Genomic DNA, 14,623 nt, shown 5'->3' with positions numbered 1-14,623 from the left:
ACAGTACTTTTTTGTTGTTTGCATTTCCCGCACTGTCGCATAGCGATGACGCGGGTGCCCGTATACAAGGTAGTTGCGTATGGGCTGCGGGTATATTCACGATCATGGAGCACAATGGGCTCTATATTGCGGATATCTGCGGTAAAATAGAACATGCTGCGTTCTCTTTTCTGCGAGTGGATTACACAATTCCGACCCGCTAATGTGAGCGGAATTGTGTAATCCAATGCGATTGATCTGCGTATTACCGCGGATCAGACGCATGCGGAATCCGTAATTCCTATCCGGTCATGTGAGACCGGCCTAAGGTAGATCGCTACCTTTTTATCACGTCACCGGGGACCGCTCAACGAGGCCACCCGTCACTGCTCCAGGTTCTCGGCGACCATTGGTCGCCTGGGAGCAAGGAGATTTTAAATTTCCTGGGCTCCCCGACTCCTGCGCATGTGTCCGGTGTTTTGCCGGCAGTCGCATGTGCAGAATCCGGGAAAGTTCACGGAGGAAGATTGCATCGGGGTGCAAATACGGAGGCCTCCGGTAAAAAGTTTCATCTCCTCTCACCGATCGCATCGGTGAGGGGAGATGAACCTTCACCTTTTTTTTACTTTTACGTGATCGCCATTATCCATTGGATAACGGTGAACACGTGATCAGGAACCACTCACCGCGGCCCCCCGTGAACTCCAGGCTCTCGGCTAAGTTTTGTAGCCAGGGGCAGGGAGATCTTAAATTATCACAGCTTTTGCGCATGCGCCTGCCATTGTGGCGACGGCGGCGTGCGCAGAAGCTGGGGTAAGGTCCGCAGATATGATCCGTGGGGGGAGATGAAATGCAAGCTTTAACTTTTTAAAACTTTTTTTTTTACTTTTTACCCTTTTTTTTTTTTACTTTTTACACCTTTTTTTTACTTTACATGATCACTGTCATCCATTGGATGACAGTGATCATGTCCCTGGTGACATCTCTCTGCTCCTGGCTACACATGGCAGCCTGGAGGAGAGGGATTTTAAATTTCCCGGGGCTCGAGCCCCTCTGTGTACGCACCCGATGTCAATCATCGGGCGCGCATGCGCTGCCGGCACTTCGGGTCCCGGGACATTGGGACATCGCAGAGGACCCGAGGTGAGTATTTTCACCTCCCCTCATGGATCCGATCCATGAGGGGAGGTGAAACTTTACTTTTTTAAAACTTTTTTTTAACTTTTTCGCGATCGCCGCTATCCAATGGATCTTCTTTCAGCGGCAGGCGAATGTGCTCGGTACGCCGCCAGCGCATGCACCGGGCACATCCGCCGGGCCGAAGAAAGAAGATCCGGCCGCGAAGAAGAAAAGACCTGCCCGGTCCGCTGCGGATAAGTTATTCTTATTTTAGGTCTCCCGCAGATCCGGACGGCTTCCATAGGCTTCAATAGAAGCCTGCGGGAACCCCGCACGAAAATGGAGCATGTCTATTTTTCTTCATGCTCCATTTTTTAAAATTCCCTTTTATTGACCATCCGCGGGTATTTATCTACCTGTGGGTGGTCAATGCATCCCTATGGATGATCCGCTGTGGATTTAAAATCATATTTTGCCCGTGGACATGAGGCCTTAGACTATGCATTATACCTGCTCTGATTAGCCAGAGCTACTGACATGATTAGGATTGCCCAATCAGAGCAGTGCACAGTGTATGAGGTCATTACAAAATTGCTGCAGGCATCTTGGAACCAGCAACCACCACCCCTCCTGCCCCTGGAAAGAACTTTATCCAAATGGTCACTTTAATCGTTGCATTGATAATTTTTGTAATGACTCCACCATATTTCTCAAGAGCTAAAGTTTGTAAAGACCAAAATCATGAATTCTTGTAGTTTATTTACCTTTTTGCCTAATGCAATCTTTCTTACCATTTGAGAAAGTGGGATTCCAGTTGAGTTGACTTTTCCATCACTTTTCTGCTTAAGGTCCTCATGCTGTAAAGTGAGATTGAAAGTGCAATTAAATTTAGAATCAAAATATCCTATATACCCTGTTTCCCTAAAAATAAGACATTCCCCGAAAATAAGACATAGCATGATTTTCCAGAATTTTTGAGGATGCAAAATGATTTTTCAGGCTTTTTGAGGATGCTTGAAATATAAGCCCTACTCCAAAATTAAGCCCTGCTAACAGTTAATTAAAAAAGTCAATTTAAATAGTGTCCAGGCAGCTGTACATGTAAAAAAGTTAAACCTTTTTGAACAAAAATTAATATAAGACACTGTCTTATTTTCGGGGGAAACACAGTATGAACAAAGAAAATGAAGGCTTCTGTGAGGTAGCTTCACATTTGTGCTCTCCTCTTGGACGCCTGTACTTCTCACCATGACCTATTTCAGAAGTATTACTATGATAGTCTCGATTTTCCAACAAAAAGAGGATAGAACACATTTTTTAACGACTCAGTGTTTCTTTGGAACCTAAACTAGAAACTATTGGGATATATCACACAATTACTTTTCGCGGCTTTGGCATGGAGATATCTTATGCACATAATGCAACCATCAACTTCAACGAAGAAAACGGCAACATTAAAAAATTGGACGCAAAGACTAATGATAAAGCCATGTGCATTAACAGAGGGTTTTACTGAATTTTATTATATATGTTTTATAATGCAGGATACTTTAATCAACCCTTACAATATCCTCTTTATTTCGATAAAAAACAATCATATGGTAGATGCTTACTCTTCTTCTTACTAGCAGAGATGGCATATGAGCAGACAGAGGATCCTAAAGAAACCCTATAGTTTGGGGCCAAAATTCTGAGGGCAGAGGAGATTACATGTAGATCATCTATTTCAGTATCGACCAGTTCCAGCTGCTGTTTTTGGGTGGCCAAGATGGCAGTCACCATTTTCTTATTACATTATGCACAGTTCTGTGATTGAAAAAAGTGCTGACCATGTGAGCAGCACTAGCCAATCAAAAAGCAGGTATAGTATACTGGTATTCTTAATGCCACTAATGCACGTGTGATTAAGTAGTTTAAGAATGGTGGCAGCCATATTGGTAGCCCAGAACTGACAGAACAGAGAAACCATCAATATGATCTACAGGTAATATATTTCCCCTACCCTACAGTCCCAGGACAGAAATTTGTCCTGAAACCGGAGAGTCTACGTAGCCAACATATCATGGGAGTTCAATAAGTATAAACTATGGATGGTACGGTATTTTCCACCGTCCACCACTGCCACTCCCCTTGCTCATCTATTGGGACACCATAGTCTTCCACATGCTGCTGGCCATTTCCACTCCATTGCTAGCTTATTTGTGTCCACCAGTAAGGTTCATGCATGTTCTCGCTCTCCTAAAAAGGGCCAGTCTATGAATGACTATTTACTGTGAAGGTAGGTGGGTGGCCAGAAGCAAACTCCGACCCGCTCCATCTCCATTCACTGAGCAATCATCACTTGTGTGAAAGAACAGGAGTGATAATTGCTGGGGCGACTGTCAAGCACTTAAGCGCCTGACAGCCGTCCTGTCCAAATAGCTTGACGACCATGAAACAAAACCATATTCCAATTAGAGGGGTCAGGGCTGAACACAGAGGTTCCCCAATTGCTTCCTCCCCTGATTGCCCCAAGTCAAATTGGTATGTGGCAGGGCAGATCCACATCTGTCTGACAGTATGAGTGAAAACGCTGTGATATCGCCAATGTTTTTAATGGGGCCAGTGGCAGCAGCGCTAGCCCCATTGAAAACACAGGGAGAATACCGTGGGCTTCTGCCGCAGCTGTGACAGGAGTTTCCTTCATCCCCACGGGGATCGCCTGCTGAACGTGCTGGACAGCAGTGTAGGGGAGCCAGCCGGAGGATGCGTCTGAGCTTATATTTCAAGCCCTTCCCTAAAAATCATGCTGCAGGGTTGCCTAAAAACCACTGCTTTCAATGGGGCCGCTGGCAGCAGTGCTGACCCCAAATGAAAGCAATGGAATAGCATGGTAGACTTCTGCTGCAGCTGTGACAGCTGTGGCAGAAGATTCCTTCGTCCCCACAGGGCTGAGGAAACTCCTGCCACAGCTGTCACAGCTTTGGCAGAAGTCCACGATATTCTCCCTTTGTTTTAGATGGGGCTAGCGCTGCTGCCACTGGCCTCATTGAAAGCACTGAGTGATATCGCAGATTTCTTCTCTGTGATGCAAAGCTCTGGTGAAACATTGCAAATGAGTATGAAACCATTGAAAATCATTGGTTTTATAATTATCGCTGTTGTATCGCAGGGAAAAATATCGCAAGTGAGTGTCCACCCTAAATCCTCATCCACATGGCTATAATGTGGCACAAGACCCAGACCCACAGCTCAAGCAAACTCAACTTAGATCACCATTAAAAGGTTTTTTCCATTAATAAAAGTTGTGTCAAAGCCACTCTGTAGTTGCTGGTTGCTGCTAACAAGGACCTTGACTGGTGCTGCCAATCACTAGCCACAGCAGTGACCTTTAGCTTGTGATTGGCTGCAGTAGTCACATGCCCTGGTTTGGTTAGCAGCAATCAGAAAGTACAAAATGGCTAACACGCAATATTAATAGGAAACCTCTTTTAAACCCTCTCAATTTGGTTTAATAATATAGACTGTCAGCTTTTAGAACTAAGCTAAGCTTATGAGCTGAAAAGTAGGTGACCTGCTGAATCTGGGGGAAGTGTTATACTTACCTCCCATGTCATTCCTCCAGTGTGAGTGCTAAAAGCTGCCGTTCAATGCATTGAGCGGCACACTAAATAACCGGACTACTATAAAATCAGAACAGACATACTACTTAGCGCTCCACTCGAACAGTGGCTTTCAGCTCTCACACACCGGGAAAACGAAGGGGGAGGCAAGTATAACACTTACATTGCTGGATTCAACTAGTCACCTATTTACAGCAGATAAGCTTAGCTTGTAGGGCTAAAAGTAGGTGATATTCTCTTTAAGAAGCTGGGATCCAGTCTTGCGGGTGTCTGAAAGTCCTTATTCTACAATACCATGGTCAGATGACATTGTAGAGCAAGGGGATTACCTGTCTTGTTAAATAAAGCTATTCAATTAAAACATTGTAATTTCAGCAAACTTTGCACGCAAATTTAAAAGGTTCGGAGATGTATCTTATAGAAAATGCCTTTCTCCACTTATTCTCTGCTTCTCCTCCTCCCTGCCTTCTGCACTAATTTACTCTGAAATACTGCCAAAATCCTCCTTGAGATAGATCAACACTGAGGGATTAGGTTACATGCTGTCTGTAGACGTCTGTAGGACAGTAGGAGAAAGCAGCTGCAGAGAGAAAAGCAGAGACACAAACTACTGCCATCCAGTATTTCAGAGCAGAGAAGCAGAGAGAACAGATATACAGACAAGCTGCAGCTAAGCGAGTGTTTGTCTCACAACTAATGGATTAACCTCTACACTGACCACCAGTGCTATGTAATATCCCCCATGCTGCTGCAGTTTCTAAAATTGTGCTACAGGGGCACAGGAGCAGAATCACCTCTTATGTGTGCAGTATATGGGGGACAGCACAGCAGCTGGTCTCCACCCACCAGCTCAGGAAAACTGAGAATTACAGATGCAGCCTGCAGAGGGGGAAAACTACTAAAAAAGGCAGGTTTCAAGTCATTTGAAGGCAAGAAATAGTGCTATTCCTCATGTACAAGACAAGCTTATTTAGAGAAGTCACCTGAATCAAGTACAATTTACATTTTTGCTGAGACCTATAAATAGAGGGGATATTTGCCGTAGCTTCAAATCCTTTCACATGTCAGTAGATCGGGGTTTTTTCCTCCTTTGTTAGCTATTGGCAATTGTACAGCAAGTCCAGAAATGTTCCTAGGTTAATGCTTAATACGTTACAGCCCATAAGATTTAAATTACATTTAATGAGGATTTCAACTGACCATTGACTCTAATGAAGATTAGAAACAAAGCAGATGCAGGAGATGTTAAGATTGTTTTTACAATGGGTCATTACCATGCTGTCTAGTAGGGGAATATAATAACCTTTGAGCTTAGTCCTGGTTAAAAGGAACATTTTGTAGATTCAAAGGAGCAATCTTGGGGTCCAACAGCTGGGGACTCCCCCATCTCCTCTACACCTCAGTAAAGGGCGTAGGGTTCTTACTAGAGATGAGCGAGCATACTCGCTAAGGCAAACAACTTGAGCGAGTAGTGCCTTATTCGAGAGTCTGCCCGCTCGTCTCTAAAGAGTCGTCTGCCGGTGGGGGAGAGCGGGGAGGAACGGAGGGGAGATCTCTCTCCCCCTCTCCCCCCCCCCCCCCCCCCGCTCCCCTCTGCTCACCGCCGCAACTCACCTCTCACCCGCGCCGGCAGCCGAATCTTTAGAGACGAGCGGGCAGGTACTCGCATAAGGCACTACTCGCTCGAGTAGTTTGCCTTAGCGATTATGCTCGCTCATCTCTAGTTCTCACTCCTCTCAGAGAACTGGCATTGTCTGTTCTTTCTGCATCTCAGAGTAATACTAGTGAATAGTTCCTGCTAATGTGTGGCACCATCTGTCATACGTGGCAGCGGCTCACTGATAATTTCATTGCCTATCTAGCTGCTGTTCCATAACAGTGTTTAGTAGGAAACCCCTTTAGGTTTTCCAATAAAAAAAAATGTTTTCTAAATTTTGAGGCCAAAAGTGACAAATGAGATACACCTGGTCAATGTATGACTAGGGCTTCTTGAGCTCAACGAAGAAGATCCTCATTACCCATATTCCAGTATATATCTTATATATACACTGACAGGTAATTTATTGTGCTTCATTGGCTTTGTATAGTATTTTCTTCTCAGGGATGTAGCTTGGCATGCATTGGGAGCAGACTACTTCTCTCTAGCTGTATGCTTCTTTTCTAATATTCTACACTAGATGGGCAAAAATTGGAGAAAAAAAAAGGCTTTCGGTGCTGTCACACCTCTAGAACACCTACCAGCCCAGATGCTTTCTTAGTAAAGATGAATGCATCAAGGATGGCTAGTGGTAGGCGAGGCCTACTTTCTGCCTCTGCTCTCGAAGCCAACATTGGATGGCTCACTATGGACCCAGTCCCTTGCAGCTTTACAGCTCTGTCATCATCATGAGAACAGAGCACTGACTCAGTCATTGGCCACCATGCAACAGAGGTCACCAGGGGTGTAACTTGAAGCTTCTGGGCCCGAGTGCAAAACCTGTAACCGGCCCCCAACTATAATGCTTTTTTCATAGTACTGGGCTCCCAATATGGAGAAAAGAGGCCTTGTGGTCCCCTCAAGGCTCCTGGGCCCGGGTGCAACCGCATCCCCTGCACACCCTATAGTTAAGCCCCTGGAGGTCACTACTTTCTTGATACAGACAGCTTTTCTCCTCTGGTTGTGGCTTCAACTCCCGTCCACTGGAATTGATGGTCATCCCCCTGACCCAATAGACCCACCAATAGATTGTGCTTCAAATATGGTTGTTGATCCCTTTAGCGCTCCACTTGTCTAGTGACACTGGAGGTGAGGAATGTCTACAAGCACTCTCCTCAGCGCCTAACAAGATGTACTCACAGCGTAGGCTGCCTGTTCATGGGCATAGCGATAACCCTCGGCAGATCGCCGCCGCCTGGGAGCAGGAGACAGCTGACGGTTCTCTGCACTGAGCCTATCTGACAGATAGGCTCACCGCGGAGAATCGTGGAAAAATTGTAGCATGCTGCGATTTGAACCCCGCGAGCGGAGAATCGCTACGATTTTCCGCTCATGGATGCTGCAACTGCGTTTTCCATAGCATGGAAAGCTTAAGACAGCGTGATTCGCCGGTGATATATCACCGGTGGAATCACGCCCGTGGACATGCAGCCTAACCTCTTGCCTAATGAACTATTCTCACAGTCTTGCACTGCCCTCCTGCTGACGTGAAGAGCAATTTTCACACAGACCATACACCCTTAGTTCCTATAGTAGATTAGCTACTCTACTGCATTGACATAGGAGTCAGGACCCTTGTTGTGATCGGTGGAGGTCCCAGTAGTTGAACCCCCTGCTATCATATATTTATCGCTAATCTTGTGGATAGGTGATAATTATTTATGGGCCAACCCATTTATTAATGACGGAATAACTTACTTGCTAGGACACTAGTAAGCAGGTACATCGGTCATTAAGCAGAAACACATTCAACTATGGATATTTGAACAGTATCCTTCAAAGAGCTGAAGGGGAAGGCCTTTATATAGCATCCCAAGCTATAGACCAAGGAGGTGTAGCCATTAGAGTTGAGTGAACATACTCTGCCGAGGTTGATGCTCGTTCGAGTATTAGCGTACTCGATGGTGCTCGTTACTCGAACAAGCATCAAGCCGTGTTCGACTCCGCCCCAGTTTTTGGCCCCACCCCACTGTGACGTGCCTATTTTGGCCCCAGCGCGCGCCAAGAGAGACACAGAGAGAGATCAAGAGAGACACACCTAGGGGAAAAACAAAAAAAGCTCGGCACCCGGCGTCCTACATACAAAAATGCTCGCGTCTCCCATTGTAGTCAATGTAGTTCATTACTCGAGTAGAGCTCTCGAATTTTACGAAAAGCTCGACTCGAATAACACGGACTCGAGCATTTGGGTGCTCGCTCATCTCTAGTAGCCATGCTTCTGCAAAATATTTCATAAAGTATGGATGTTTAATGAGGCAATACTAGCTTATTTTTCCTATGGTGGAATTCATCATTGCTTTGAAGGACAAATGTTTTTTCATCAAGCACCCATATTCTATCTGGACTTCCGAAGTTGATGGAAGCTCAGTGTACCCCCTCTCAAAAGCAATTGGAAAGTGTTTAGTAGACACTGTCTGCCTTTCTGTCTACACAATTGAAACTGCGCCTAGTTGTTGCTCGATGTCCTTTTAAGTTATGAAGCCAAATAACTGCAATAGTAACATCTTGATGTATTTGGATAAAGTGCACTTTCTTTTATTGCAGGAGAAGCTATTTTCCCTACAATTCTTGTTTGAAATACTTCTTCCAAATGTGTATCTGCTAGGTTTAAAATACAGCACCTATTCCTTTGTGCTCCGACCACATAAAATCTCTGTGAGGCGGATACCCTGCCGATTTAAAGGTGAACCTTTCCCATTTCCTACTCACTTTGAAATATTAAGTTCTTTTTCATTTCGTATGTCTAGAAGTATTTTAAGACTATTCCTTCGGGAAGGGTGGGGGTGGAGGTGGGGGGGGGGGGGGGGGGAAGAATTGTATCCATTTTCCTTTCTCCCTTAGGAAAGCATACATGATTATCTACAGGCTCAAACGGCGCCGTTTCCAATGGGTCATTTGGTGGCTTAATGTTTTACCTGCTCTGTTTCCAAGAGAACAAACGCCTCCTTCACATCAGCTATAGCTGTGCTACTCATCTTATAAGTAACAACTTCGAACATCTATTATTTCAATATAAAGACAGTTGTAGAACAAAGTGCCGGGTCGTAGATTGTTGAATAAAAATGGTATCAAGTGTAAGAAATATAACTTTGTTCTGGATTTTTAAAAAAAGCTAAAATAAAGCAAATTAAAAAAAGGTTGAGAAACTTAAGTAAATAAAGGAATATGAAAACAAATGTTACAATTAGTTGCAAGGAAAATGTTATTCTACGAAATGGATTGCTTCATTTCTGAAAGGGTATTAGGCGGTTAGACAATAACAACATTTCATGAGCCAGCAATAATGAGGCTGCATGAAGAATTTAACGAAAACTTTAAATAAAATTATTGTAATTAGTAAACTGCTTTAATGATATTATGTGAAATAATCCTTCGTCTGCAGAAGCAGCCAGCGCTGCATTTTAGTTCGGCGCTCTTAAGCAGATTTTGTACTCTTAATTATACCTTCTCAATCTTGTATTGCCAGCTAAAAGGGTGTTTGGATGTGATTATTGCTACAACTAGCTCATATCTACCTTAACTCTTGTAGCAGAGGAGATGACCATGCACAAGCCATCTATGAAACCTTCATGAATCAGTCTGTATCCTCATTCCCCATAACCTGTGGATTTTACTGACACCCAGGGCGTAGCTAAAGGGTTATGGGCCTGGGTGCAAAAGTTTATCTTGGGGCCCCCCAACTTCGTTTAACCCCTTGAGTGGCACGCCCGGAAAATTTCCGGGGCCGAGCTCCACTGCTCATAGCGATACTGCCCGGAAGATTTCCGGGCTATGTATCACTATGGGAGCTGCAGAGCACAATGCCACAAGCTGTGACCGTGTGCTCTGCCTGCACAGACCCACACAGAGCAGTGCAAGGGCTTTGAAAAACCAGCAGAAGATATTGCCGACATGTCGGCAATGTCCTGCTTTGTTTACAAGTTGCCATAGAGACCATCGGCTTGTCAGAAGCAAGCCGATGGTCTCTGTGGCAGGGAGAGCTGGTTGTTAGCTGTCAGAGGACAGCTAGGTACCAGCTCTTACAGCAGAGATCAGAGAAAACCTCCGATCTCTGCTGTGTTAACCCTTTACATGCTGCAGTCTATGTGACTGCAGCATGTCAAGGGTTGTCACTGCAGCATGTAAAGGGCTGTCACCATCGGACCCCCGGAATGTGATCAGGGGTCCTGATGGGTCCCTGTGGAAGTCCCCTATAGGGACAAAAAAAAAATTTTTTAAATTAAAAAAATTAAAAAAAAAAATTAAAAAAGATTATTAAAAAAAAAACAAAAAACACTTGTCTCCCTTTACTTTGTAAAAAATCAAAAATACAATCACACATGTGGTATCCGTGTGCGTCGTAATGACCCAGAGAAGGAAGTTAATACATTATTTAACCCCTTAATGACATGGCCCCTTTTTTTCTTTTTTCCCCATTTCTTTTTTTCCTCCCCCCTGTTTAAAAAATCACAACTTGTCCCGCAAAAAACAAGCCTTCACATGGCCGTGTCAATGGAAAAATGAAAAAGTTATGGCTCTTGAGACGCAACTGCAAAACTAGTTGAAATTCAATGATTAGACCATTTTAAAAAACCTGCCCTGGTGGGCACAACAGGGTGATAGGAAACCTGCCACTCAAGGGGTTAAACCCTTGACTCAGAGGTGTAACTTGAAGCTCCTGGGCATAAATGCAAAACCTGGTACAGGCCCCCAACTATAATGCTTTATTCATAGTACCCGGCTCCCTATATGGAGAAGAAAGGCCTTATGGGCCCCCTAAGGCTCCTGGGCCCGGGTGCAACCGCATCCCCTGCATCCATTATAGTTACGCCAGTGCCGACACCAATGGAGTTCTGCTCTACTGATTAGAAGCGTTGTGTCAGACCCAAATTATTCTCTGCTTCCTGCTTAGGGATTCAGTGATCTCAATAGGAGCCATAAGTAATAAGTTCTTACTGGTGGCTCTAAGCAGTCAGCATTTTGTTGTTTCAAAGGAAGGTACTGGTACCACCATTTCTCATTTAACCCTTTAAGGATGCAGGTTTTTATTTTTTCTTCATTTTCACTTTTTCCTTCCCACTTAAAAAAATCATAATTCTAATTTATCCATCAATGTAGCTGTCTGATTACTTGTTTTTTCAGGGATGTGTTGTATTTTTCAATGGTGTTCTTTAATATACCGCATATAAACTACAGTAATAAGGGAGATAGAATAATGCCTCCACAGTGCCACCTCTTTATACAAGCCTTGTAACAATGACTGGGAATTAAAAGCAAAGCCAGACTCCATGCACAGACAGCTGTTTTATGTTGTTTGCCCTTCATCAGTAGAGTCTGGCTTTGCTAGTGAGAGGCCTGGGAGAGGGGTCTGAAACGCTATCTTTTCTCTTTAGGGAGAGCACCAAGACTGGGTGAGCAGACTCAAAAGGTCATTCATGCTCCTCTGTGTAATATGCAAAAAAGGGAGATGGAATAATACCTCCACAGTGCCACCTATTGGAAGGCAGCATTCCTTCAAGCCAAAGTTAGACTCTTTATACAAGCCTTGTAACACTGACTGGGAATTAAAAACAAATCCAGGCTCCATGTACAGATAGCTGTTTCAGGGTGTTTGCCCTTCTTAAGTGTATGGTAGGAGTCTGGCTTTGCTAGTGAGAGGCCTGGGACAGTGGGGGTCAGAAACGCTATATTTTCTAATGAAATAGGTGGCACTGTGGAGATACTATTCCATCTCCCTTATTTGCATATTACCCAGAGGAGCATGAATGGCCTTTTGAGTCTCCTCACTGTCTATGTGCTCTCCCCAAGGAGAAAAGATATAAAGAACTGAAAAAATTAAAAATCTAAGTGGAGTGAAAAGGTAAAAAAAAAGCACAATTTTGCCTCTTTATAGTCAAATTGCATACTGCTATCCCATGAATTTTGGCACGTCAGTATATTAAAAAGTAGTCTCAAAATGTTGCAAACTTATTTAACCAGTTGTGTAACAGTATAGAAAAAAAATTTACAATCCAAGGAGTGTAAATAGTTTAGTGACAACTATAAAAAAAAACAGTAAAAAGTTAGTGTGCGCAGATAGTGAGAAATGGACTAGCAAGGCAGACAGTGATAGATGAAAGATAGCTGAATTGACAGACGAACATCTATCAAAGAAAGAGGAACAGGAAGGAGACAGTCAGTGTCCCAAGGGCTCTGAAGAGACAGACATTGCTTGTGACACAATTTTCTATCCATTGCCTGCATATTGTACATTTGCAGATATAGTATGTTGAAGTCAGGGTGATAAATCCTGCATTTCATCCTCTTGCTGTCTGCAAATGTTTCATATGAAAGACTGCCGAAATTGTACTCCAGTTTGTCAAAAGACATTAATTTCTACCCACAATAGAAATGGAGGTCCGTCAATTTAGGAAAATTCCCCCTTAAACAAGATAATGGTGGCTAGTATGTTAACATGAACAGCGACCCCATATTACACAGGCTATTTTTATTAAAGGAATTGTCTCATAAGGTCGAAACCTTTCCATATGGCCTACTAATACATATGGACATCACCGCGCACCCCCTCTATGAGCCACTCTGCCGCAGCGGCTCCTGTTATGATGGGCATGATCCATCCTTGTGCTAAGTGGATGGCCATTCATATGAATGACCACTGTATATTCCATGCAGTAGCCAGCACAGGGGTAGTTCCTGGCTGGTCCCAACTTCCTAAGCAAAAACAGTAAATCAGCAATTTGCTAGGGGTACCTGGAACTAGACCAGAGGTGATCGTGGCTCAATGGAGTTGCGTCATCAAGACAGCCCCTTTTTGAAGCGAGTGCAGTGATCGCTATAGCTTTTCTGGTCCTTAGCCATCAGCTATGATCGATATGGGAATCTGAGTTCCTCTAAAGCGGCCATGGGAAATGTAGCATTGCATAATGGCCACTCCATGCACAGAAAGACCGGGTTCTGCATGGAGGGGCTACTGTATGTAATGTAAAAATCTCAGACAATCCCTTTAAGGCCGCCTGTCCACAGACGAAGTGGAATATCACTAGCAATATTCCGCCACTGAGGAGCAGGGGGGAGAACTGACAGTTCACGGTGTTGAGCCTGACAGATAGGCTCACGGTGGAGAATTGCAGCATGCCGCGATTTGAGTCCATTTGAGCAACGCTATGGAAAGTGGGCACTGCGTTACTCCTGGCCGGATTATTGCAACGAGTAACACAATGCACTATCATTGATAATGTAAACCAAGGGGGGTTAGCACACCAAAGATTTCCCCTATCCGAAGGGTATTCAGTGACCGGAATCTATACGACACTAGAATTAGATATCACGTCTGCTTCTACCTGTTTCCTTTCAATCCCATCGGGTGCATCTGTTGGGGCACATCTCTCCTTAGCCATCCGTTTCCGGTCCACTTGTCCTCTTCCACCTGTTATCAGTTCTTCGCATTCTATTGAACTTGGCTCATATTCCAGGAACTTTCTCAGCTCCAGATCTCTCTTCTGGTGCTATCAAATACGGCAAAATCAAAAATTATTGTACATTGCAAGAAATATGCTGCAGTACATAATCAGCATTTACACAGTGTACTACTGAAGATAGTGGATAATGTTTAAGATATGTGCTTAAGGGGGAGGGGGGGGGGGTAATTCACCTAATTTGATTGTCCTAACAAAAGTAACTACTCCTAAACGCTACTTTATGGAACACTAGAGTGCAAGTTTAAAGGGGCTGTCTTCTTTCCAAATCTTCTAACATCTTTAGACCATTACATTTGTCGCTGCACAACAGATAAGGCCATATTTGCACAGGCGATTTTCTTGTGCAAATTGGGTGCTGCGGGGACGTATTAACCTCCCCCCCCCCAAAAAAAAAAACATGGAACTAGAACCCATTGTTTTAATTGGGACTTTTTTCTTGTGCAATTTTCTTTGTGCAGTGATGCAACAAGATGGAAAACAAATCCAGCACCAGCATGTTTTTCTGCGACTTTAAAGAACTTGTCCATTTGCTATAGAAGAGTTAAAAAATTGCATTGCGCTTGCATGTATGTGAATTTCATGCGAGGGATGCAATTTAAAAAAAATTTCCTATTGAAAAAACAAGTTATTTTCACAAGTATGGAAAATGTGCATTTTAGGCTGGATTCAGACAAACGTATATCGGCTGGGTTTTCACGCCGAGCCGATATACGTCGTCTCTCTCTGCAGGGGGGGAACCTGGAAGAGCCGGGAGCAGTGCTCTGAGCTCC

The 14,623-nt window shown here is 44.0% G+C and overlaps 1 protein-coding gene across 1 annotated transcript in view; it reads right to left on the bottom strand.

The window, feature by feature from the left end:
• NRK (Nik related kinase) overlaps window positions 1–14,623 on the bottom strand; it is a 294,683-nt gene that overhangs the window by 139,308 nt on the left and 140,752 nt on the right. Inside the window, exons 13-14 of the mRNA XM_066581768.1 lie at window positions 13,716–13,880; window positions 1,890–1,955 (exon numbers count right to left, since the gene is read on the bottom strand). Of these exons, the coding sequence (XP_066437865.1) occupies window positions 1,890–1,955; window positions 13,716–13,880 (231 nt within the window). The remainder of the gene's footprint in view (window positions 1–1,889; window positions 1,956–13,715; window positions 13,881–14,623) is intronic.

Source organism: Eleutherodactylus coqui, chromosome 10 (genome assembly GCF_035609145.1).
Source record: "Eleutherodactylus coqui strain aEleCoq1 chromosome 10, aEleCoq1.hap1, whole genome shotgun sequence".
In the NCBI taxonomy this organism is placed as follows: Eukaryota; Metazoa; Chordata; class Amphibia; order Anura; family Eleutherodactylidae; genus Eleutherodactylus; species Eleutherodactylus coqui.
This window is presented reverse-complemented; position numbering and strand designations above follow the sequence as displayed.